Source organism: Lissotriton vulgaris, unplaced genomic scaffold (assembly GCF_964263255.1).
Source record: "Lissotriton vulgaris unplaced genomic scaffold, aLisVul1.2 SCAFFOLD_709, whole genome shotgun sequence".
In the NCBI taxonomy this organism is placed as follows: Eukaryota; Metazoa; Chordata; class Amphibia; order Caudata; family Salamandridae; genus Lissotriton; species Lissotriton vulgaris.
Window position 1 is genome coordinate 855681 of NW_028245466.1, and position 27441 is coordinate 883121.

The 27441-nt window shown below is 42.3% G+C and overlaps 1 protein-coding gene across 1 annotated transcript in view; it reads right to left on the reverse strand.

The window, feature by feature from the left end:
* Positions 1–1110: 1110 nt before the first annotated feature.
* POU1F1 (POU class 1 homeobox 1) overlaps positions 1111–27441 on the reverse strand; it is a gene marked incomplete at its 5' end in the record, with an annotated part of 70204 nt that continues 43873 nt past the window's right edge. The window contains 3 exons of the mRNA XM_086949080.1: positions 1111–1324; positions 17595–17655; positions 21545–21709. Coding sequence (XP_086805206.1) covers positions 1111–1324; positions 17595–17655; positions 21545–21709 — 440 coding nt within the window. The remainder of the gene's footprint in view (positions 1325–17594; positions 17656–21544; positions 21710–27441) is intronic.

Genomic DNA, 27441 nt, shown 5'->3' on the forward strand with positions numbered 1-27441 from the left:
GTTTAATAGTCACGTAATTATCCATCTGTACAAAAATAAAAAATACAAATTCTGAGAATTTTTGTTTTTCTTTACATCCCTCGGTTTTCTTTGAAGAAATGATCAATTCTAATATATTACAATGCTATTGCGTAAGGATCGTATTTTCCATCCTTTCTCATGTCAGAGGCCACCATTCTGAGTAAGGTAGAGTGAAATTATTGCATGGAAACGCACTTTGCCTGATTTAGAGTAAGTAGGTTTTTCAAAACCCTTCCTTTCTAGGCGTGGGAGAGCCATACCCACTTTTTCCATCCAGGATGTATGGGCAGAAATATTGCATAAGACTTCGTGTGGCAGTAGCAACCAAGTTTTATTAGCATGTTCTTTTTAAGAAGGTGGGAGCCTACCACAAAAATATTTCCTTTCCTCCCTATTCCAACATGCCCAACACACCCGGAGGTCTCAGTATGCTTTACCACTTGCTCTCAGCAGGTGGTAAAAGTCTGCATTAAACCACCATGAAATTTGGAATTCCTTGTGGTTTTACTTCCTAAAAATATTTGTTCCACTTGATAAATCTCCATTCCACAATCCTGGTGGGGATTTATCGCACAGTAGTGAAAAATCGCATGTGAAGGCGCGGTTAAGCCAACTTGTGCAACTTGTAATCGGTCGTACCCGTGCGGAGCACCATTGAACCCTGTTTTCTCCTTTCCATCAGTAAAGTAAAACTAAGAACAAGAGTGGTGCTTTGACTGCTATGTAAGTGTTGCAAACTGGCAGGCACAAATGCAGACTTCCGTGGAAGTACCACATAACCAGTTTTGTATCAGCAATTTATTAATTTTTCTGAGCTATTGTCCATATCACATAAATATTATTGCGATGGAGGCTTTTGGATTTGTCAGTGGTGAAAGCTGTCATCTAGATTTTAATTTGTCACCAGTAAATTGCGCCCTATATTTTAGCACTATATTGGAGGATATTGTATATTTTTCATTGTTGGCAGTTATATTAAAGTGCTAAAATAAATTGCGTCGTTAGAGACAGAATTCTTTTTTAAACACCACTTTTTAAAAAATAAATAGCAATTTAATCATATCAGGCAAATTCCTTTCACTGGAACCTTCATCTGCACTCGTGGTGATCCTTTGTGAAAGTGCTAAAGCTGTTCTGGTGCAAGCTCGTCTTGACCCGCTTCTCTCGCTGCCTTCGGTTGCAGAACCAGACGCGCACCACTTCCTTCTCCAGGTTGAGTCCCTCCGCCATCCTCATTACCTCTTGTGAGGAGGGCTTACTTTGTTCTCCGAAGTGCGCCTCGAGAGCCTCTTTGGCAGCGATACTGTAAAAATCAGCACATATATATATATATATATTAATTGTTTCCTTCAGCACAAATCTACAAATGCACAGTTGCATTTTAGCAAAGAAGAAACAGCAGTTGTTAATTAGCAGTTACCTGAAATTGGTGTCTACAGAAAAACACATTTTAACCTTTACTATATATATAATACTTGGGATTATGTAATTCCCTATATAAATGGAAGTCACTAATTTCTTTATAATCAGTGACTTGTGACGCACCCAGGTGCCGATTATAAAAAATAGATGCTAGAATTCAACTATTATAAGTTATTATAGTCAAGTTCTTAGGTCACAATGCCTGCTGCCAGAGCCAGCAACCATGGTGAAAGGCAGGTCAGGTCACAGGAGCATAACTGAAGCAGCAAACAGAATGATACTTTTCTATCTTCAGCGCTATTTTAATAGCTTACAATGCCAAGCAGAGATAATATGTTTATTTTTTGCACTCCTTAGATAGAGAAAAGCTAGAAGCTTTCTATACGTTCTGAGCTGCTGTAGCTTTTTTTTAAACTGACTTGTATTTAACTGTTTCTAATATCTGTTTGCAACAAATATCTAACAGATTTTTGATGTGCTCAATTTTGCACTACAGGTTTTATTTTTATTCTTCATGTTTGCAAACATGCTCACTCTTTCATATCAAAGAGCTACACACCAAGATTTTAAGATCTTTGTGGAATAGGAGATGGTGGGACCATGTATTACATGGGTTAAATTACCCCCTGGCATGCATGATACGTATATTTCAAGTCACCTTGAGTTCCATAACGTTATGAAGGCATCATTCTTCTATACAGTAATAGAACTCGTCAGTGACTATGCAATGTCCTTATAATGTACAGAGGGAGTACTTTATCCTTTATATCACTGTTGTCAAGAAGGGAAATTAATTGTATGACTTTTATACCAATTGCCTATTATGTGATAATTCATATTAGAACATTGAAATGTTGAGTGCTCTAGTGAAGACAACAAAGATATCTACAGGCTTACAATGGCTGGTATAAGTCTTCTGCTCCAACTTTCCAATGCTTATCTTTATGATTTTTCCTTTTTAATTTCGAACATTCTACCCTTAGTGGGTGGAATGCTCTAATAGCCTTATAGCCCTTCTGCCTTGGGCTGTACCGGTTGTTAAAAGCCCTCTCCGACGTTATAGGCCCTCCCTCGTAGCACAGGCTTATAACTCGAGATCAGGGTCTTTAACAACAGATACAGCCCTTGGCAGCGGGCTATAAGGCTATAAGATTTTTCCATGTTTATATAAAAATTTGCATTTAACATGCCAAATGTCACTTTATGGCATGGTCGCAGGTGCAAAATTCACATTAAGCACGTTGCTTACTGCTCAGTTTAAATATTTAGGCAGCCTATTCAGAAAATGCACTTTGTAGTGCGTTTTGTAGTTCTTCAATAGTACTATAAACAAACTAGAACATTCTATTCACAAACTTTTGTATGGAGGTTCTGCCTCTGCTTCTGCTATTATTTTCGGTGCAGAGATCTCAGCCCCAGGGTGTGGAGTCTAACAAGTATCCGTTTTAGTGGTAAATGTGGAAGGGTTGGGAAAGTGGCTGGGAATTGCTGAATACTTATTATGAAAGGCAAGGGAGGAGTAATGAGGGGTTATGTCAGGGGTAGGTAGAGTTCTAAAGAGGGTTCTGTACCCACACACAAAAGAGTAAGCACATTGCTGTGCATTACCTGCCTGTCTAAAGTTACTACATCCAAAAAGGGACCTGTTACTACATCCAAAAAGGGACCTGGTTAACTAAATCCAGCTAAGACATAAAGTAAATCAAGCACCACATCTGGCCAAACACTGGCACTGCAACACCCTCCATTAGAGATCAATGGCGGTAGGAACTTAAAATAAAGCTCCATAGGAAATAATGTTAAATGTATAAATTATGTAAAATAGTTACAAATATAAATAATTATAATTTGATGCAAACAAATCTATAACTAGTACATATATATTATTTATTTATAAATTATTTTAGTAACCTTTTTTTAATGTAACAAATAATTCCCAAATAAACCAAGACAAAATTATTTATATCATTAGGTATTAATAAAGTAATGTATATATTTAATTAAAAAGTAATTTATTTATATTTAAAAAATTGCATTATTACATACTTTTTAAATTCAAAATGTTATTAACACATTCTATAATTAAATATTGAATATACACTATTCGTATATTTTTTTAACATTAAATAATACATTTATATTTTTAACTAGTCTTAATAATGTAATTTATTTAACAATATTTCCTATGATGTTTTATTTTGAGTCCCTAACTCTACTAAATTTTATGTGTTAGTGTTTCAGAATCAGTGGTTGGCCATGTTTGGAACTGGACTTATTACTTTTTTTTGGCAGTAGTAACTTACACTTATAAATTTGGCTTCACCCCTTTTTCTGAGGGTGGAGACATGTAAGTCTGCACTTTTGAGTAACTTTACACTCTGATTTTGTAAATAATGAACTATGCAGTGCCCACCCCACTGATGGCAAATATTTGATGTGCATCTATTGTTACACTTGTATGCCGAAGGTAATTAAAATACCTTTCATAACATCGAATGAGTAATGAAAAAAAATCAGTGCCATGGGTCACAGTTATATTCAGACCATGTTCTAAGAAAAAACATGTTTAATGGAATATCTGTTGGGCACATCATCAGAACACACACTTTGGCATTAATGTTCCTAGATCAGGGAATACACCAGTGTGCTGATTGTGATTTTCATATAAAGTGGAAGCTTATACGTATCTATTGTTTATTTCTTTATACTTTCTGTTCCTACTTTTCGCTCCTACTGTCTTTTGCTCCCTCTCACGCTCATGCTACACCCTTTTTTATATAAATCTTATTTGTACCTTGTGCATCATTTTACACTAGCATTCCGTTTCACCGTGTATTTCTCTATTTCTGTAACCCCCACTGCATCCAGTTTGATTCAGCTATTTTCCTCACTCCTGTTCTTTTGCTTTTTCTTTCTTGTTATTAATTACTCCTGCACTACCATATCCTCTTCGGTTCATTATCTCTTCCTCTCCCAGTAGCCTATTATCAACCTAATCCCTCATCTGGCAAAGACGAGGCTAGGGACAGAAATGAGAACTAAAATGCATGGCCACAAAAAGAATTGTGCAACCCATTGCAGTTTTGCAATGCTTGCATAAGCAGGGAAGAATCACTTAGAAGTGAAATAGGCAAGGTGGAACCGTTTCACCTTAGTACATCGGATTATATCAGTGCATTGAGAAGTAATAATTTAAAAGTGATATGTAGAAACATTCATGCTTTTCCCCACCCTGACAACAATGCCAATAGTGAACTAAGAGACAAGTCATTTGTTAGGTGCACTCTTTGGGTGGCCTGGGTTCCTTTTATACATGAACAACAGTTGAGGTTATTTAATCAAACACATGAGAAGGTTTTGTACAGCGTACATCCTTAACTCATGTATTTCAAGGTCCTCTTATCTGTGATAATTAAAAAAGGAGGGAAAGTTAATGAAACTATTTCCTAGAATCACACAATTTGGTAAAGTAGGTAAGCCAGGATGAATCCCAGGTTTTCTGGCTTTACATTTTTAAATCAGCCAATAGATGCTATGCTTTGCTTCCCCTACACCAACATTACTGCCGGTCCCCCCCACCACCCTGGCATCAATGCGGCCCTCGGTCACATCACAGACCAAACCTTTGACCCCTGGGAAAATGTTTGTGAGTATCCATAGTCAAGGAGGTAGTGTTTCCACCTTTCCAAGAGAAATATACTGGCTGTATGTTTATGTTTTTAGAGTCTGCACATGCCCGCACATGATACTCAAATAGAACTTCATAAATTGTAATTTTCCAGTTTTTACATGGCCTTTCTGTCTTTGTTTACTGTAATTATCAGTCTGGAATAATTAAGGGATTTCTAGAGCACACTTTATTCTACTATATATGTATTTACTACTGTTTTAAGGATGTACTGTTAAGGGGACAAATACTAACTTGAAGTGATTTTTAACCAAATTTACAGACCTGCTTGGGCATGAAAATACTGTTCACAGTAGTAAAGAAACACAGGCTGGTGGCAAACCTACTAGAAGGAAATGAGATTTGTAACCTGATTCAGTAAAACATAAATTAATAACACTCATTAAACGCTACCATCCAGTCAGGGCTACATAGTAGAGGTCTTTATAAGTAAGAAAATCAAAAGTAAATAAGGACCTATTGATTTCTGGTGTGGAATAAAACCCAAATATTTAATAGTGCTTAGGCAGCAAGGCGCTACAGTTCCAAATAACATTAACATCGACGCACAATGATATTTAATGTAGGAAAGATGTTGGACCTTATTTTTAAAGCTCTTTGCACGTTGATTCAGACTTAATGAGATCAATACCAGGAGTACCATTTATTTATCTTGGGCAGCTGTGCGCTTTACAAGTATATTACATCTGCATTTATAGCTAAACACCTGATCAGCCACAACAACAAAACATGGCAAAACATCAAATATTCGGGCATTGCCGTGGTAATGGAACATGAAAGAGGAGGTAATCGGCTCCAAAAATTAAGACGCTTGGAATCAAAACTAATCATCTGTTTTAAAACCAAGGTCCCAAGAGGTCTGAATGGAGACGAAGAAATGCATGTACACTCATAAGACTCTTTAAATACATAGTAACTCAAACTGAATGTTATTTCCATCTATTAGAAGAATGTAAATATGTAAAACTCCTTGACTTTGCTAAAACTCTGAAACTTTGATGCGTATAGACTTCTTAATATATTGTAAATACTCAAATTGAAACATAAGATATATTGAATTAATGGGCGGTGTCATTATGTCTCACTTGTTTATTAGTAGTTATGAATATAATTATATATTTTTTGTATTTATGGGAATGCCTTGAAGTGAAAGCGTCGAGTTCATACCCAGAATCACTGCAATTTGAGCACTCAGCTCACTATTATCCAATACAAACCACAAATAAGCGGTTTATAGCCACTCAGCCTTACATAGACAGGTCCACCTGCTAATCGTGGCTTTTGTAAAATATGCACAAAGTTGCAAACACATAAGCCAAGCTAAGATACCACTAAGGTAATTACTATCAGCAATGATCAGTGGCAGAAAACACATAACACTGACAGGTAGCACCATAGATAATTTGTGAAACACACTTAAAACTACAGAGCCCACAATGCCTCATAATGGCAACAGTGGAGACTCCGTATAAATGTTTAGAAATTAATGAAGGACTTGTAACGCTGCAGTGAACAGGAACTGTAAAGTTCGAAACGCGTAGGAGAGAAGAAAATGGGTCAATAAACCTGCTTTGAAATCGTTCAGGAAGAGTGCCGCGTAATTTTTTGTCTTTGTTTAAACACATTTTTGCGGGGCTGTCCTTACCCCGCCGCCAGCGCCAGCTTACTGTTGCTCCCCACGCAAAGGACATTTGCGTATATATATATATATATATATATATATATATATATATATATATATATATATATATATATATATATATATATATTACCTACTGGCTATCGCCAGTAGGTATATATAGTTAGAATTTTTTCTCTATGGGACTTTTGAAAATTCTATGTCTAATAACTTTGGCGTTTGTGGACGGAATCGGCTGAAATTTTCAGGAAAATGGCACATTTTGATTCTGAGCAGCCCCTGAAAATTTGGGGGGGTTTCGTCAAGGGGGGGCCGAGAAAAAAGGGGGGTCCCAAAACGCGTTTTTTGCATTGAGTTTTCCATAGGGCGGTTGGACTCACTTTTAGCTCGAACGGCTGAATGGATTTGCACGAAACTTGGCAAAATTGTAGGGACTGTTAGCCCGATGTGCCTTTGCTAGGTCTCAATATATGTGCTCCAGTAGTTTTTGAGAAATTAACGTTCAAACCAAGATATATATCTGTAACAGCGCTCTGGGCAGCGATCCGGTCCGCTTACATTTCGCTTATCGGAACTTTGCGCGCAGAAAGCTGATTGGCTCTCCGGTGTCTGTCAACATTCTAAACAGTCCGGAGCGGACGCCATCTTGTCTCTCGGTAGGATCGAGAGAGAAGAAGAGGTGGAAAACGAAAGGGGAATTTAATGAAAGGGGGCAAGGTATCCCCCTCTTAACCCCCTAGGAATGTTGTTGGGGTTATTAAAGGGTCCCGTGGGGAAAATAAAAAAAAAAATGATTTTTCACGGTAGAAGCGCTTCACGGGCCGCGAACTGGGCCGCAAACTGGTAGCGAAACGGGAATTCGCCATTTTGTGCTTCGTTAATTAAATTACTAGGTATAAGGGGGTGCGGGAGACGTATCCTAATCCCCTTACTAGTTATAAGTGGGTGCGGGAGACGTATCCTAATCCCCTATGTTTCCTGAGGGTGGCTGAGGAGGCTGATATATGTTGATACATCTCTTCCAGCGGCTGTGCGTGAGCTTTTTTTTTTTTTTGCTGCGTGACAGTCCGGAGCGGCCGCCATCTTGTCTCTCGGTAGGATCGAGAGAGAAGAAAAGGTGAAAAACTAAGGGGGAATTTAATGAAAGGGGGCAAGGTATCCCCCTCTTCACCCCCTAGGAATGTTGTTGGGGTTATTAAAGGGTCCCGTGGGGAACATAAAAAAAAAAATGATTTTTCACGGTAGAAGCGCTTCACGGGCCGCGAACTGGGCCGCAAACTGGTAGCGAAACGGGAATTCGCCATTTTGTGCTTCGTTAATTAAATTACTAGGTATAAGGGGGTGCGGGAGACGTATCCTAATCCCCTATGTTTCCTGAGGGTGGCTGAGGAGGCTGATATATGTTGATACATCTCTTCCAGCGGCTGCGCCATCTTGCCTTTTTTTCGAATGGCACAATTTTGTCGTGCACGGCAGCCATTTTAGATGCCAGGCTGGTCCCAGGATATCACCTAACCCTGCGGATGTAGTTTATGGCCCCAGCTGTAGAGAATTCAGACATGCCAATCCTCCTGATTTAGGCGTGTGACTACTGATTTCAGTGCTAGTCTCCCGCCTCCCGATTTCTGCAAGCAAAAACCCGGGGGCATATTACGAACAACTAGCGATAATTTTTGTCTCTAACTTGTTTAGAGACAAAAATTATCGCCGCACATCGGCGATTTTTATCGCAGATAAACCTTGCTATTATCGCAGAAAAGTCAGCGATATTCATGTATTATTGACCTAATGCTCTTAGCCATGTTATCCACCTCCCATTGGATAACATGGCTAAGAACTGCTCAGGGCAGGTGTTAGATTTTGGAGATATTCGCGCTTAGCGCGAATATCTCCAAAAGTTGGTAATAGAAGGTAGCGATGTTAGGGACTGTTTCCAGTCGCTAACATCTTGGCACGCCACTTTGCATGTCATTAGTGATAAATATCACTGACATGCAAAGCGGGGCCCAAGATGGTCGCTATCTCCTTTTAGCTGTCACTAACTGGTGTTAGCGACAGCTTGGTAATAGGGAGATAATTTTATCTCCGCTTTCATGGCTTTTAAAGCCAAAAAAGCGGAGATAAACCCCCTTGATAATATGCCCCACGATTCCTTGGGGGTTTCAGCCTACAGGGCTTGCTATTGTGTTACATGGTAATTTTTCCATGAAACGTCAGAGGGTCGATGCAGGGGTTCTAGAAGAGGTGATAAACCATTTAAGCCTCATGAACAAGCGCATGGTCTTTTAAAGATTTGTGAAGTACTCGGGGCGGCGGTGTGTGTGTGCCCTCTTTCAGGAGCGGGCGGGGGGGCACTGCCAGCAACTTGCCAGGTCAGGTAGTGTTCAACACGTGCATCACCCTTTCTCTGCCTGCTATTGCGCTCCATGCTTCGGAAAGGTAAGAAAAAGAACGTGCATTTGAGTTTGAAATGTCCGATCCTGCAGCAGCACACTTCCAAAGCCCACACATGACAATAACCCGATTCAAGGCCCCATTCACCCGTTTTTCAAAAAATAGATAACACTCCAACAAATTAAGGTTATAAAACTTTATTAACTTTTAACGATAATGAACAGAACAAAAACTAAAAACATTTAAACATTTCTTAACACAAAAAGCAACAATGGTTAGAAGCTGTCTTTTGTGCGAATAGTCCCAAGGCAGCACAACGTGCAGAGTTCTGGACGGCACCCAGGTGATGTCGCCTGGGTGCCGCACTGGTTTAGGGATCCTACAATGCTGCTCCGAAAATTGGCGTGGGGCGTCCCGGGTAGGGCGGGGGGAGGCCTCGTCAGTAGCGGTCTGTTGTGCGAATAGTCCCAAGGCAGCACAACGTGCAGAGTTCTGGACGGCACCCAGGTGATGTCGCCTGGGTGCCGCACTGGTTTAGGGATCCTACAATGCAGCACAGAAAAACAGCGTGGGGCGTCCCGGGTGGTGCGGGGGGAGGCCTCGTCAGTAGCGGTCTGTGTCCAGTGTCACATGGCTGACACAACATGTACGACAGGCACCCAGGTGATGTCCAGTAAACTGCCGCACTGGTTTTGGTATCCTACAATGCTGCTCCGAAAATTGGCGTGCGGCGGCCCGGGGGGGGGGGGGGGGGCGGCGTGAACGGGCCTCCCCAGGTGGCTGCCATCTAGCTGAGTTGCGCTCGCTCTTGCGGCCACAGCGTCTCGCTCACCATGTTGTGGAGTTGCTCCCACTCTTGCAGTGCAGCGATAGGCGGCTGCCACATGGCTGTCAAAATGGCGGACGGCTCCTCGGTTTTGGGCCTGGTCCACTGAAATGGCCCTGGGACACCTTGGAACTCGGACGCTTGCCTGCTAGGGCTTGGGCTCCATTCTCGAAAAGCGTCCCCTCAGCCGTGAAGATTGTATAAAAGTCTTGGGGGCCCCCGACTCCCGCAGTCTTCCGGTGGAGAGCGGCTGCCATGATTGCTCGCGGAATGACCACGACGGAGCCACAAGATGGTGGTGCTCTCATGCTGACGCCAGCTTCAGTCTGAATGATCCAGAAACAAGGTGGGGCTTTCATCGTTTGGGAAAAAAAATGTTCTAAACCAATGAAAAGTGTTATTTTTAGGTCATATGACCAAGCCTTCCATCTTTAGGAAACCAAAAGTAAAATGAACCAATGAAAAGTTTTATAAACAAGTCACATGACCTGTTCTGCGGCATAGGGCTACAAAAAGCGTAGAAAATCCGTTGGCACGTGAGGCGGCGTCAGTAGCGGACCGATGTGCGAATAGGCCGAAGGCAGCACAACGCGTCGAGATCCGGATGGCACCGAGGTGGTGTCCAGCAAATTGCCGCACTGGTGTGGCCATCCTACAATGCTGCGCCGAAAGACGGCGTGTCCAGCTGAGTTGCGGTCACTGTCAGTAGCGGACCGATGTGCGAATAGGCCGAAGGCAGCACAACGCGTCGAGATCCGGATGGCACCGAGGTGGTGTCCAGCAAATTGCCGCACTGGTGTGGCCATCCTACAATGCTGCGCCGAAAGACGGCGTGTCCAGCTGAGTTGCGGTCACTGTTGCGGTACAGTGACTCGAACGCGCCGAGATCCGGATGGCACCGAGGTGGTGTCCAGCAAATTGCCGCACTGGTGTGGCCATCCTACAATGCTGCGCCGAAAGACGGCGTGTCCAGCTGAGTTGCGGTCACTGTTGCGGTACAGTGACTCGAACGCGCCGAGATCCGGATGGCACCGAGGTGGTGTCCAGCAAATTGCCGCACTGGTGTGGCCATCCTACAATGCTGCGCCGAAAGACGGCGTGTCCAGCTGAATTGCGGTCACTGTTGCGGTACAGTGACTCGAACGCGCCGAGATCCGGATGGCACCGAGGTGGTGTCTAGCAAATTGCCGCACTGGTGTGGCCATCCTACAATGCTGCGCCGAAAGACGGCGTGTCCAGCTGAGTTGCGGTCACTGTTGCGGTACAGTGAGTCGAACGCGCCGAGATCTGGATGGCCAAGTTTCAAGTTTCATCTGGCAGTTTTTCTCCATCCCTCCTGGATCAAAGAAGGTGAATGCTATGCTGTCCTATGGCAACATGAGCATCAACCTGATGAATACGGCATTCGAAAATCATAAATGCCCTAATGCACCCAAGAAGTAATTTTTTTTTTGCTCCAGTTGAGCCGTTTTCAATGCCTGTTTTTTGTTGTTTCCCCTCCATCAAGAACAAAACAAAAATACAAGGCGCTAAGATCCGAATGGCAAGTCCTGGATGTTGAGTGCCTCAGTTGAGAGTTCTGAGCAGTGCTTGTAAGACTATCTGAAGTTTATTATAAGAATCAGAGTAAGTTGAAGATTGTCTGAAGCTTATTTGCACCTGCTGCAGCTTCACTAGGTCCGGCGGAACTTTTTTCCTTTTCCTTTCTGCTTCTTTTCCTACAATGCGTTTCATCTGAAGACACGACCAGGTCCCTGAATGTGTGCAGGGGGACGCTATTGATTGAATGAAAATGGCGGCTTGACACAAAGCTGACTCAAGCGTTACTGTTGGTGCTATACAGACAAAAATTGGTTTTCAGTTTGTACATTCTTCAGGTTTTTTTTTTCCATCCAAGTCTGATTGAGAGTTTGTAGAAAAATGGCTTCAGATTTTCCACATACTACTCTTCAACATTCTTCCTAAATGTAAGAATGTGAAACTCACTAGGAGAACGGCTGTTTCTGTTTCCTTTCAAAATGCTGCCACCAATATTTTCTGAATGGAAGACACCATCTTGTAGCATAAAGGGCCGAAAGGGGTTCTGGTCTGGCCGATGGTTGGTGGAGACATTTTGACTATATCTTGGACCTGCCCGGCCTCGCCCAAAATGGCGCCGGTATAAATGGGACTCGTAACTCTTTGCCCGCAAATGTATATCTAGAAAATGTTATTGTAAGTGGCCCTGTCGTATTTTAATTACAAAATGTACGTCCACCGATTCCGCAACTGTTAGACACCTTTGTTCTTGTCACCTAATGGCCCGCTCGTTACGTTCTTCTACAGTGTAAATGTCTCCTCATCATATACGATTTCAGTTTGCTCCGTGGCCGGCCCACGTGGTTGTAGGCCCGTATTTGTATACTGACATTTTTACAATAAAGGTTTTTAAAACAAAACACGGTAGTAGTATTTTCATTTGTAAAGTTTTTACTTTTAGTGACTGTTTTCGAATCAGTAAAAGGCAAGTGAAATAAAGCAGTCCAATTACATGACGGATAAAAGGTATAATATGTAGGAACGCAGTAAAGATAAATGGTCAAGGGCAGTTGTGTTTTCCACTCCTGCAACATAAAGTGATCGATAAGAATCTGATAATCAGGCGTATCGGCGACTAAGACAGCAGGCCGAATCTCTTTTACTCAACGGCTCCGTCATGGAAGGAAGAAACGCCCTTTTTCTCGAAAAAGGAATATATTTTACTTGCAAGACAGTTGTAAATTTTCCGGGAAAGTACATTAGCCTGGAATATTAGAACATATGTTTGAAAAAAAAATATTGTTCGAAAATAATAAAAAGCGTAATTTTTAGGTCATATGACCAAGCTTTTCATCATTAAATTAACAAAAGTAAAATGAACCAATGAAAAGTTTTATTAACAAGTCACATGACCTGTTATGCTTACGTTACGCGCTGCGCGCCGCGCCTCGGATCACTTCCGGGTGCGCTAACGCGGCGTGTCATAAAACGCATTACGCGACAACGTAGGTCAAGAATATAGTCAAAATGTCTCCACCAACCAGCGTTCAGAACACAACCCCTTTCAGCAGTCCAAAAAGTTCTGTTAAATGACAACAGAGGGGACAGGCAACAAGAACCATCAGTCAAAGAGGGGAGGGCAAGTTCTTCTCTTCCGGGTCATGTTGGGGCGCTACCGGAACTGATCGAATTGGTAGTCTACAGTGTTTCTGGATGTTTCAGACTAAAGCTGGCGTCAGCATGAGACCACTACCATCTCGTAGCTCCGTCGTGGCCATTCCACGAGCAATCATGGCAGCCGCTCCCCACCAGAAGCCTGCGGGAGTCGGAGGCCCCCAAGACTTTTGTAGAATCTTCACGGCTGAGGGGACGCTTTTCGAGAATGGGACCCAAGCCCTAGCAGACAAGCGTCCGAGTTCCAAGGTGTCCCAGGGCCATTTTAGTGGACCAGGCCCAAAACCGAAGAGCCGGCCGCCATTTTGAGAGTCCTGTGGCAGCCGCCTATCGCTGCACCGCAAGAGCGGGCGCATCTCAACTACATGGTGAGCGAGACGCTGTAGTCGCAAGAGCGGGCGGTAAACAGCTGAATGGCGGAAGAGGCACAGTGTAGCAAAAGCGGGCGGAATGGCAACTAAAACGATAAAGGGGCGCCCCACTACAGCTTGTCTTCAGGTCAAACGGATTGTGGGACAAGGTCCAGAATTGAAGAGTCATCAAAAGGCAAAAAGTTCCGCCGGACCCCGGGAGCCGGCCGCCTATGTCGGGGGCGATCTCAGGCTACACCAGTGCTATAAGACTTGGGGAGGGTGTCGGAGCCAAGCGTCTTCTCCGAGTCCATGGCCATCACACCGCCCCTCAGGGGCCTCCGTCAAGCTGTTTAGGAAGGTAACATATCACATTGTTTTCTAATGCAGTCAGGTCCACAAACGACACTCACTTACTTTGAGAATAGTGAAGCTGCAGTAGGTGGAAATAAGCTTCAGACAGTGTTACAAGCACTGCTCAGAACTCTTAACTATGGCACCCAACATCCAGAACTTATGCTATTTGAGAATGGTAGTGACATCGAAGCATCTCAGGGACCAAAACCATTAACGTACTTTCACGTATGAAAATCTTACTTGGGGAGGGGGCAGGAGCGAAGCGCCCCCTCCCAGTCAGCGCCACCACACCGTATGTTGAAAATCTGAAGCCATCGTTCTACAAAGTCAACCAAACTTGGATTGAAAAATCTAGAAAAATGTACAAACTGAAAACCAGTTTTGGTCTGCATAGCATCAGTAACAACGCTTGAGTCAGCTTTGTGTCAAGCCGCCATTTTGATTCAACAAAGCACAGGCATTGAAAAAGGCTGAAATTCAGAACTCTAAACTATGGCACCCAACATCCAGGAGCTTGCTATCTGGATCTTGGAGCCTTGTGCTGTTTTCGATCTATTCACACATCGGTCCACTACTGACATCATCTTATAAACCAACGTTATGTAAATAGTTTTTTATTAAAATGTTTTACCCTGTTTCTTTGCTGGTGTGTTGTCTATATTTTTAATATTTGCATAGGGTTTGTCGTTATTTTGTGCGGGATGGGTGATGGAGCCGAGCTGTCTTGCAGCCCTCATGGTGTGGAGCTCAGTTCATCTCACTATTTTCGTATGTCTCAAGAAGGGTTGTTCCTAATATTTCTATTTTAGCGAGGTCAAAAAGAGATCCAATTAGTGGCCTACTGATTTTGCTCGATTACTTTTATTTTTTTACACGATTTTTCACTATCTGCAAAGACTAAACAGAGTATTGCGACTTTGTGCTTGTTTGTAAATAGAGAATGATCCAAAGAGAACCAATTCTAAAACAGTAAATGCTTGGACAACAATCAATCAAATGGAGAGACAAGGAGGCACGACGGATTACAACGGGGGTAAAGGCCTGCGTTAACCTATACTTCAGTATCTGCAAAGAGAGAGTACTACTAAGGCAAAAGAGGGGAGGGGGGGGGGGGGGTTGCAGCGTTCAAAGCACATCAGCGTGCATAAATACGAAAATGTTTTTATCTATCACGTACTTGACATTTTAAAGCTTTTCATATTTGCTATTAAAAAACCAATGAAATTCACAGAAAAAACCATAGGTTATAGTGGATATATAGTTAGGAATTTGCATTTACAAAACCTTGAAAATTCAATGAAAAAACCATAGGTTATAGGCCATATATAGTTAGGAATTAGCATTTACAAAACCTTATTTTACTCGCATAAAACCATTGAAATTCCATATATAGTTAGAAGCGCTAACTATATATCGCGCACCCGCAATCCACTGCTGATGATGTCACATATTACATCATTCATGACATGGTCAGTGACATCACTGATGACATCACTGATGACATCTCAAATGACATCACTGATGACAACTCAAATGACATCACTGATGACATCTCAAATGACATCACTGATGACATCACTGATGACAACTCAAATGACATCACTGATGACATCTCATTTGTCATCACTGATCACATCACTTATGTGATAATACAATGAACCTCTTCAGACTCTAATATAACCTTACATACACTCAGTATAAACAGACACTCACAGACTGTCACTCATCCATGGAGTTACTCACACACCTACTCAGTCATGCAAAGAATCAATCACACCTCCATTTCCTCAACTATAAAGTTATACACATCTTACTTATTCAAACATATAATAACACATATTTATTCTCTTATATAATCCCTGATACAAGCTCACAGTGATCGATACAGCCACTCACACATTCACTGGCTCTTATGTTCAGTTATTTATATCTGTCAACTCTCACATGTATTGTGTTTTACATACGTACTTACTTGCTCATGTAGCAATGAGAAATCCATTCACTCACCAACACACCCATGCATAGTCAACCGCCCATATAGCTGTTTCCACATGCACTCTTGAACTCATACTCCTAGTGAATCAACTGCTTACACATCTATGCACAGAGTCACGCACCTCCCAGCCACCCACACACACACTCAGCCTCCCATTCAAATACTTGGGCAACCAATCAATAACCCATATGGCCACTCTTATAGCTACTGATCAACACATGCAGCAGCTTACACAACAACAAACATACTGATGCACAAATTAAGACAGTTTAGTCACTAACCCATGCACTCAGTGAGACACATTTAATCACTCACTCATACAGTCAGTCATGCACCTACTAAATTCTTCATCCAGACACTTATACATCCACTCATTCTTCAATATGTGAAACATATTTTAACTTTACAGAAACATACAGTCACTGGGTGTTGTCATCAGTGATGTCATCAGTGATGTCATTTGAGATGTCATCAGTGATGTCATCAGTGATGTCACTGACCATGTCATGAATGATGTAATATGTGACATCATCAGCAGTGGATTGCGGGTGCGCGATATATAGTTAGCGCTTCTAACTATATATGGAATTTCAATGGTTTTATGCGAGTAAAATAAGGTTTTGTAAATGCTAATTCCTAACTATATATGGCCTATAACCTATGGTTTTTTCATTGAATTTTCAAGGTTTTGTAAATGCAAATTCCTAACTATATATCCACTATAACCTATGGTTTTTTCTGTGAATATATATATATATATATATATATATATATATATACACATGCTAAAACATATAGCAGCTCCCTAGTTAATATATGAATGGTAAATAAACTAGATTTTACCATTGTTAGTACCTTTCTTGCTATTTTATTAATACTCAACTTATTGTATGGTTGTATGATGTTAGTACGCATTCCGTTACAACGCGAATGCCACTTCCACGAATATGCTTTACAACGAAAATGCCTTTACCACGCATAGTTATACAACAATTTTCGTTGTATAACTATGCATGATAATGTTATCTTCATTGTAAATGCTTTTTTCGATCCTTGCCCCAATTCCTTATATGTTCCCTAAATTCATTTAAAGTTAGTACAATTTAAAATAAATACTCACAGTTTTTCATAGTCGGACTTCTCCTTCTACAATGTTATGTGGATCCTTTTCTATTTTTTTGTAAAGGCAGTACGTAGACGCACGTACGTTATCACGTCGTTAGGGAGGCTGGCTTATTTCAGGAATGACGAAAGGCACAAATCATCGTCTTTATGGTAAGTGTTCATTCTTTTTTTTAAACTCACTCTTTTTTGGGGGGCCCCACAAGCCCCCCAGCCCCCTTTTTTAATTCTACCTTTACCACACATTCCTTTAGTACGTATTTCGTAGTAAAGAAATGCGTGGTAAAGGCTTTACGTGGTAACCACGCATGCGTTGTAAAGCACGCGTGGTTAAGTACAGTGTGGAAACGGCCGCATTGTAGTGGCTGTTTTCCCTATGGGTGACAAGTATGCAACATTACTTCCGGATTAAACAGAGGTCACTTAGCACAAAAATGTTCTAGCTGATCATTTCTGCCAGTCTTTGTATTAATCAGCCCATGCTATCGATTGATTATCACATACTATTTGCAAGCTACTATGCACATAATCAAGACAATGTCATTTACAACAGCGTGTTTAAAACACTGAAACAATTAGTTGTGTACCTTATAGTTGTTCTGCGCTTTCTTTTTCTTTCATTCGCCCCAACTTTTTCATTGTAAAGAGCTGAAGAATAAATAAGAAATCACATTATTCCTTGGGAACGTTCGTAAACACAAAACGCCTGTGTTGCTGAGATACCTGATTTGCAATGTGTGCTCAGAACGACACCATATTAGCAGAGGGATGGAGCTGAGGAATTTATACTTAATGAAAAACACTTTTCTGAAGGAAGTTGTGATGGAAGAGATGGGTTGTAGATGCAAGAAGGGTGGGCTTAGCTTAGATACCAAAGTAAAGGGAGTTCCAGGCAATATTTTCTGGGAACCTGAGAAGGATTGTTTTTGGCTGATAGATGGTGTGAATCTGGGGGCTGGAATTAGAAGAGGTTTGAGTTCCAATGCCTCTTTGTTTGCTGGAGATGAGAAGCTGTTCAGAGAGCTGGGGAGGGGTGTGAGGTTGTATAGTCTTGTAAACAAGGCAGCATGGTTTGAATGTAAGTGTTGCATTTACAGGTAGTAAGTGAAACTTACAGAGTATGGGGTGATGAGGTTATGTTTTGCTGAGGTGGCGATCAATCTGGCTGCTGAGTGGAGTGCCCTGAGCAGTGCAGCAGGTGATTGTGAGATACCTCCTAGGATTGCATTCCCATAGTCTAATCTGGCAATAAGAAGAGTGTGAGCAGTTATTTGGAGATTGTTGTTGAGGTTTTAGAGGGAAAAGCTGGAAGATTTTGGAACTGTCTTAACATGCATTATAGAAATTTGATGGGGGTTAAAGGTAAAGCCAAGGAAATTAATCATAGGAGAGAGTGAGGCGAGTAAACTATCCAGTTTCAGGAAGTTCAGTATCAAAGATTGCTACATCAGCATCAACCCAGGTGGATTGATAGGTTCATCTATTAAGGGACTGGAAGGCAGCAGCCATTGTATTACTCAAGCCCTTTATGAGCATCCAGCTTGATCGGTACAGACACTCTAAACAATGTGTACTGCTGGCAGGAACAGTGAGAGGCATCCAAAAAGAGGACCAGCTCCGAGAGAATACTTTCTAGCAGACATTTTTTATACATCTGTGCAGCAATTTAATTTTACATTTTGTAATTAGCAGACTTGTATGTCATGAAATGATAAAAGATCACACTGTACTAAGCTACTACATGAGCTTTTTGTGACCAGGTGATTTTAGTTACCTGTGTTAGCTGACCAACCAGGTTGTGACTGCTTCTTCTTCGGATGCACTGAACAGTATTTGTGTGATCGGTCTCTTGCCATTTTCCCTCACATGTGTGTTACATCTGATCGTGATCACAAAGCACATAGATGTGCTGAGGATGAAAGAACTACATGAGAAAGCTCCCACCTGCCTGACAGCAGGTCCTCTATTTGCATGGATGGTGAGCAGCATACTGTACAGCTGTCAGTGACTGTTCCCAAAAGTGATATGTAGAAAGAACAGCTGACTATCATCAAGTTTGAGAGAGTTATGGGACTAGTATCACTGGAACCATTGGAGCCAGTAGTGTACCAGCTCAGTGAAAAGGCTTCTCGTAAATATTGAAGAAGCCTATGCAAAGAGAATCACTCAGTGGACAGTGATTCAGACTTTGATAATGGCATGGAGGCTCTGTACTGTAATGCACATATTTTGAGAAGTCTTCAGTCTAGGAGAAACACAATCTATCTACCATGCAGGACATAATAGACACAAGCGAATGTGAGTCTGACAGCATACAAGGCCCAGAATCATGCGAAAGTAGCATTAATGTCGCTAACATTTAAGCGGAGAATGAACCCCTCCTCTTCCATTTACTTATTCAGGGGTTCTATTATTAGATTATTCACACTTCCATATACAGAATGTATACATATTTCCGGGGATACTGGTCTGGAGTGGCAGTAAATATTCTGGAAACTTCAAATGCCAATTAAATACTAGTTACGTTTCTGTAGGAACAAGCATTGGCGAAGCCAATAGTTCTGGCTTGCATTGTGAGTTGCAAGACACGCCCATTGGTCAAGCCAATGTTTGCTGAAGGAAGTTTCTGGGTGTTCTTAACACCAGCAACAGCCAGACGGGAAATTATAGGAGTTATCTCACATGCTCACAATATCATTTGTTTCCCAGCAGCAGGGGAAAAGACTCATCCGGGAGAAGGGCAGCCTGCAGGAGATTCACCAAGCATGCAGGAAGGACACAGTAGCCCGAGCAACATGTTGCAGCGGCCCAGAGGAGCAGATGGGACCATGCATGATGTGTGCAGCAAGCTTGTGGTAAAGGGCACAAGTCATCAGGCATGCGCACTATGTCGGCATTGACCTAGAACCCGAGCAGATAGGACAGAAAGAAGGTAGCAACCCTGGAAGGCAGGAGAGAATCCTTTTGTATCAAATTTGTGGTGAGTGTTTCTACTTTTCAGAAAAAAAGAAACTGAATATTTGATATCCAATTTGTGGTGAGTGTTTCTACTTTTCAGAAAAAAGAAACTGAATATTTGATAATTGACCATAATTTTCAGATGTAAAATAATCCCTCATGAATCCCAGAGAAGGCAGAAGTATACACCGAAATGGCCAATAGAAAAACAGTGAGACAACATACTTCTGTTTGCTCATCTAAGATGTGATTAATAATGGCTAAAGCCAGCAGCTGAATAGTCTGCAACCAAAGAAGCTAAAGGCCATGAGGTCAGGAGTGAAAGAAGCCAATGACTGAAAGAGGCTGACCCAAAGACCACTTTACATAGATATTATATGCTTTTCATAAAAAAAAGGCATTGGCTTAAGCTGGATATAAAATTGGCATTGAAAGTCATGCACAACTAATGTACCAACAATCCTACGGATCAGGCTTCTCCAACATGTACCTCATGAGCTACTGGTAACTGTCCAGATATCTTTAACTGCTTCGCTGCTGATGACGAGCTCAGCTCGTCATCAGCCACGGTAGTCGTGTGCGGATGACGAGCTGAGCTTGTCATGTAACGCGGCTTTTCGCAAATTGCCGCACACAGCGGGAAAAGTCGCCGCAGCGATACGGATAAGTAGCTCTCACGAGTGCAGCCCAGCCTACTACATTAGAATATTGTGCTTGGTTGAATTCATATGCATATGCCAAAATTGATAATGTATATGCAAGACCAAAATGTGTTTATTTTCAGAACTCATAAGCTGATATTTGGAAAAAATGGAGGAATTTCTAAAATCTATTTAAAGCTGACATTTGAATAATAAATCACATGGCATTGAGGAGACTTTTTACAATATTACCTGGGTGCCAGAGACATTGCAATTATGGCTGTTATGTGTAACTCTTGTTGATTCATTCCATATAGACAAAGTCTGTTCACATTACTGCTGGCACCCATGCCTGGTGCACTGAGGTGGTTGCCAGTAGTCTCTTTATGTTGACCACTAATGTAATTTTGTCTGATGTGGACACTGTGACAACTGTAACATTATTAGTCGCTCTCAGTGAATTGCATTGAACATAAGTAGTTCTTATTTCAGAAAAGATTAGTATAGATATTTTGTTGTATCTCAGATATGTATGACGGCAAGGATCTCACCAGTCACCTCCAATATAGCGTAGATCCCTTTGGATGGATGGTGTGAGTTGGGTCCTGATAAGGAAACAGAAGTGGAAGCACTTAAGCCTTCATGTGAGCGATGAGGGTGGTGAATGTCAAGAACCTGTGTGAATCTTTGTGTGGTAAGTATATCTGAGAAGACAGCGATACCCCTAGATTAAATACAACGAGACTAGAATAAAACACATTAACATTCCTTCTGACCTTTGGACTTAACCACTTTGGAATTCTTTTGGTTTCTACTTCTGGGGCAAGAAATGGACTTCATTTGTATTGATTAATAGAAAAAACACAACTTAAATGGCTCAAGATTTCGTAATAGAAAAGTTCAAATGAATCAGCATTCAGATGTTTTGAGAATCCTACCTCCTACTTGCTCAGCCTCGTCCAGCCACTTGGACAGTATTGACTTCAGTTTGCAGGCATTTTTAAAACTCAGCTGTAAATTTTCAAACCGACAAATCGTAGTTTGACTGAACTCTGACCCGTGCACAGCGGCTAGAGCCTCCCCGACATTCGTCTGAGTATATCCTGGAAAAGCCAAAAAAGAATACAGTGAAGGATCCCTTTGTGAAAAGTTAGTAAATATTTTCAACAGTTTAATCCAAATGTACATTTAGAAACATTACATGCTCACTAGTGTCTCCCTCCCCAGGCATAAAACCCGAGCTGGTAAATAGTACCTATGTAATCAGACCAGTTTAACTGACATTTCTATACACTTTATTTTCATTTTTTTCCAGTATGTTCAGGCTGTTGTGTATGTTTACTCCAGTTCTAAAATTGTAGACTGGACTTAGCTAACTATATTACAATTTTTAGTCTCATTTCTTTCCTCTACAGTTGATTAACATTGAGAGAAGAGGGATTGGCAAACTCAGCAATGTTTCTGAATTAGTGTAACCAGGCCAATAAAATGTTGAACTGGACAGGAAGTCTGCATTATTTCAAATATAATGAACTGTAGCATGGTTTAGGGCCTCCTTTTGCGTGCATGTTATGTTAGCATGGCTTATTAGAAGTTTAAACGCCATTTTACCTTGTGCTGCTGTTTGCACACGCCACTGCATAGCTGTTTTTGCAAGTTAGCTTTCACAAAGGTCTATACATGAGAAAAAGTTTGTTTTTCAACATCTCTAGATATACATCGTGCCCCCAGTCTGTACAGTGAGTGCTGAGCCATCAAGGTTATCATAACATGTGAGCCTGTTTATCGGCATGTTCGTGTAACACATTCTAGACACTACATTTTGGCAGCTGCGAGCCAAGCAAGATTCTGGCGCATTTATCATAGCACACTTGCCATAATTTCACACACTTGGAAGATTCTAGGGATGCAGAGAGCCTTGCTGATCCAGATGTAATTTACACTTACTGAACGGAAAGGTAATGGAGTCCCCCAAAACAAGCCCAAGAGACCTTCTTTAGTTTATAATACATAGTTCCTCTATAGGGAGGGTGTTAAAACTAGGCGTTATATAACCTGTTTGCACTATCATTGTAATATGATTCCTCCTTTTGTATTTTATGGAATTGTAACCATGCTTACCATATTATTCTTAATCATATGTCTGCTTATGTTGACTAAAATACAGCGCATGAGATCACGTCGTTAAATAAATATTTTAACCTTACCGTGTCTCTTTTTTACTCCTGTTGTGGACTGGTACGAGAGTATAACAAAAGAGTGTTCTCACTTCCCACCATTGGTTACTTTGCTATAGGACCAAGAGCTAATGTGACACTGATGCTAGCTGGTTGGGGTTTTCTTGGTACTGAGGTGAGTTTCTGTTACACCACAATTCAAAAATGTCCTAGGTCTCCTTGCACAGTTCTGTGTATGAGCAGAAATCCTTGCAACATGGCGCCTCCAACGAGTATAGTCTTATTGTGAGACACTTGAGTAGTGCTTATATTAGTCTACAACACCCTCACTATTGTTTCTGGTTGACAGTAGTGACGGATAAAACCTACATATAGTTACATAAGTCTCTTCAAGCTTGATATTTTCAAACGGTTTTCTATTTGAATTACTACCCAGTTGTGCCTTTTTGTATTGCATTGTACTTCTCTATTACTGTATCCATATGGCTGCGGTGGATATCCCAGCAGACAGTCAGGTGGCTGTGCGGAATCACTTGCAGGAATACCTTGTTTCTTTAGAGGGACAGGCAGTGGTCTTTGTGGTCTCAGCTGATGCGGTGTACCTGTTTGAGTTGTTTTACTTATGGGTTATATTTCAGCGATAGATGCTGGTACTGGTGTATTTCACTCTTACACCCCTGCTGATGCTCCTGTTGCGTACGCTCCATATTGGACAGTGGAAATTCCAATTTCTGCTTGGCAGCATGCCGTTTGGTTTAATGGTGCCCTCCCACACGTTATAACAGCGGTCAGACAAGGGCCGTTGTCGATCCCAGGCGCTACTTGGCCTGTTTTAGCTGCATACACCCCGCATCCTCAGGCGGGTGCGTTAACAGCTCCGCAACTGAAACCTCTGTATGCCTCTGCAGTGTCAGTTATTAGGGGTCTGGTTCATTATATTACCCGCAACCTCCCGGGTGGGGCCCCGGGCAGTGCAGCGCATCCAGTTGGAGGAGGCGGGCTGAAGCTTGGTCCCATCATGGTTAATGCTGTCATGGGCAAGCGTCCCCAGGATAAGGATGAGATGCCTTTTTGGCTTGCCGAGAAATTGGACCAACTGGGAGCAGTATTCCTGAATACTAGTCCTGTGGAGAAACACAGGATCCTCACAATTAGTTTCAGAAAAACTTAGTGCCAGACATAAATGAATGTACAACTTGGGGTGTGATTTTTGTGGCAGTCTATACTAGGTGCTTTGGCACCCCGTCAATGACTATCCTGCCCGCTGTGATCAAGGGTGTTCAGGATGAACACGGACCAGAGGCGGCTGTGGAGTTGGGAATGCGACTCATGGGAGGGTTTAACATGGTACGCCTTCTCGCCCTTGCTAATGTCAAGGGGGATGCGGTAAGTTTCCAAGTCTTTAATGCTCTGCACGATGTCCCCGACGCCGACAAACCCCGTTAGTTACCGAAAATGATTACGGAGGCTTAAAAGACCGTTGGCAGTAATAGTTTGGGTGTTAAGCCTTTCGCTTAGAAAAAAAAACAGCAGCAAACTCAACAAGCGTCATCTGATAAAGTTGATCGCCCAAAGTTCAGAAACAAAATTGGAGTAAGAACAAAAAACAGGGGAAACAGCAACAGAAACAGGGGTCCCGTCCTGCTTCACCTACACCTGCCCCTGCTAAGCGTACATATGAGTTGCACGACCGCAGTACTATTAAGTCACCTGATAGGTTTCAGGTTCCTGAACAACGTTCTCCTCGCTCTTTGCAGGAAACATGGGTAGCAACCACTAGTGGAGGCGGCGGCGGCAGAGGTCAAGGTGCCCAACAGAGCCGTGAGCAGCCTTGCAAGGCTGACGGAAAAGGCAAGCAGGACGAGACACTGCATCAAAGGCCCCGGTTTCAGAAGAAGAAAGTTGCTGCGGTAACAGCAAGATATGCCACAGATAGTGAGAACGCAGCTTCGGAATCTGACATGGGCACTGACTCTGCTGGATAGCGCGGCGGAGATTATCATCATTCGAGAGGTGTTGCGTCCACTACGGAAGGTGACAGCTACTGACACCTTCATTGTAGTTGAGACAGCTGACACTAGAGTGGCTCCCCCTGACAGGCTATATGAAATTGTCCTAATGATTGAAGGTGACATAGAATGTATCATAAAAGGATTTTTGGGGGAAACTCTAACAACTACCTGTGATATTTTGTTGGCGGAGGTCGACTGGCCCCCACCCTTTGTCTTAGCTGCTCAGCAAGGAGAGGAGGTAATCCTCCCTGCTTTCGCGCACACAGTGCCGAAGGAGCAGGCTCTGCAGTTTGCAGAAGATTGGGCGAAGGCGCTTGCACCGGCATTGTACTGTACTCACTCTGGATGGGACAAAATTTCCCCTCGACATGAGATTCCCTTGCGGTCAATGCCACAGCCTCAACCCCAATACCCCATGCGACGTGAAGCGAAAGCTTCCGTTGCAGAAATCCTTGAACAATTGGAATATCAAGGTGTAATTGAAATGTCTGTGTCTCCGATGAACAACCCACCGTTTTACTGTGACCAAGCCAGATCGCTCGTACAGTTTGGTATTGGATTACTGCCACTTAAACTCACATTGTCATACGTGCGTGGTGAAGAATACTCACAGTTCTGCTCTTGTGGATAGTCTTGTGCATTAAGGTTCAAAACCACACTTGACATATCCAATGTTTTTTTTGCCCACAATCTGTCCTCTCTTAGTAGTAAATGGACGGCTTTTACAAGTGAAGACAAACAGCGTCAATTCCATCATTTGGCTATGGGCTATAAGAATAGTCCTGGAGTTTTTGCCACCCGCATTGTCTCTCTCCTTGAGAGGCTCGACACAGATGCATGTTCGTATGTGGATGATATTTATCAAACAGACGATGAATTATGGCCCATCTGTGCCGTGTTGACCGCCTCATTTTCCGTTTTGCGGACATAGGCTATAAATTTAGCTTTGCAAAATCACACATGCAAGGTACACAGTGTTGTTCCTGGGCTACGAGCTCAACAATGAAGGTCGAGGTTTAGCTCCTCACTTCCTGGAGAAATGCACACTTTTGCGAGCTCTGACAACACTGAAAAAGCTACAACCTTTACTGGGCTTTTTGAATTTCGGGCGTACCTACATTCCTGAATATACCCAGCATATCAAGCCTCTTGATGTTTTGATACAACCTACTTTCTCCAAATCATGCTGGCTGCCTGAACCTTCAGCCATCTTGCAATCTTTGCAGGCTGATCTTCTTGAATCTAAGTTTTTGTCGACTTGTGACAACCACACCAACCTGGTGATAAGAATCGTACCAGGGGCGGTGGGTTTCATGTACCTCACTTTTAGAGAGGGTAACACAGTCCCTATCGCTTACAAGTCACACTTGTACACTTCGGCTGAGTTGTGTTTTTCCACTGTGTCACTGTATCCTGCCTTAGAGGCAGTTACGAAAGCCAGTGTACCGAATTCCAAAGCTTTGCCCCCTCGGTGGATACAATGGGCTACATCCTTGACATCCCCGGATGTCACATTCATTTTTGATTCGTCCCTGCAGACTCAAAAGTAATTGCAGTATGAATTTGTTCATCCTGCCCCTCTGACTATGTGTCCACTTGAGGATTTCCGTTGTATCATTTACACTGACTGAAGCGCGCAAGCGGCTACTGGTTCAAAGCATGCATATTCTTTGGCCTGCACAATTGTGGTTGGTACAATGGTGGATGGTGAATTCAAGTCCGATCTCGTGCATACATGGACATTAGGAGACTGTACCGTCCAGTTGGCAGTGCTCTGATGCTCGCATTGGAGTACGCCGATCCCTGTGTGACTACTCTTATTGTTAGTGACTCTTACTACTGTGTTCAGTCTTACAATGTCAATCTACCCTTCTGAACTCAAAATGATTATCCTGGCTCCAAGGGTCGCACAATAAAACACAAAATGATCTGGGTTCGAGTGGCTGAGCTCAAATAACAACTCCCACTCGTTTTTGTAATTCATACTCTGGATCATCAGCGTGTTGGAGTTCATGCTGTTGGCAACTGTCTCGCGGATGAGGTTGCGAAGACAGCAGTTGCAACATATGCAGTGGCAACGGTTACACGTTCCAAAAGTAAGATTGATGATGACATCTTGGCAGCTATTGCCGCAACAGAGAAAGAAAGTAAGTAGCCTAGGGGTTTCCCTTCTAAATACTATTATCATTTAAGTCCTGATAAAGTTCCTTATGTGAGAATTAACGACGTTGGTGACAGATTGATTCCCAACGCAGACCGTAGGCAGGCTTTGATTACAGCAGCCCACGCCTGGATGGCTTCGGCACACGCCGGTGTGTCAGCGACTGTATCTCTTCTCCAGCAACAATATTGGTGGCGGGGTTTGTACAAACAGACTCGTGATTTTGTCCTTCAATGTGGCATTTGTCAGCAAATTAAACTTTGCTCTGCTGCATGCCCGCACCAAACTCAGTTGTACATATCTAATAAACCACTTGTGTGTGTTTATTTAGATCACTGCGGTCCTTTCTCCTCTGATACTGCATATAAGTACATCTTAGTAGCAGTTGACTCTTGCACGCGCTTTGTCTGGGTGTGGACTCAAAGGAGTGCTGATTCTAGAACTGTTGTAGGGGATTTGTGTGTCTTTGTGGGAATTTTTGCATG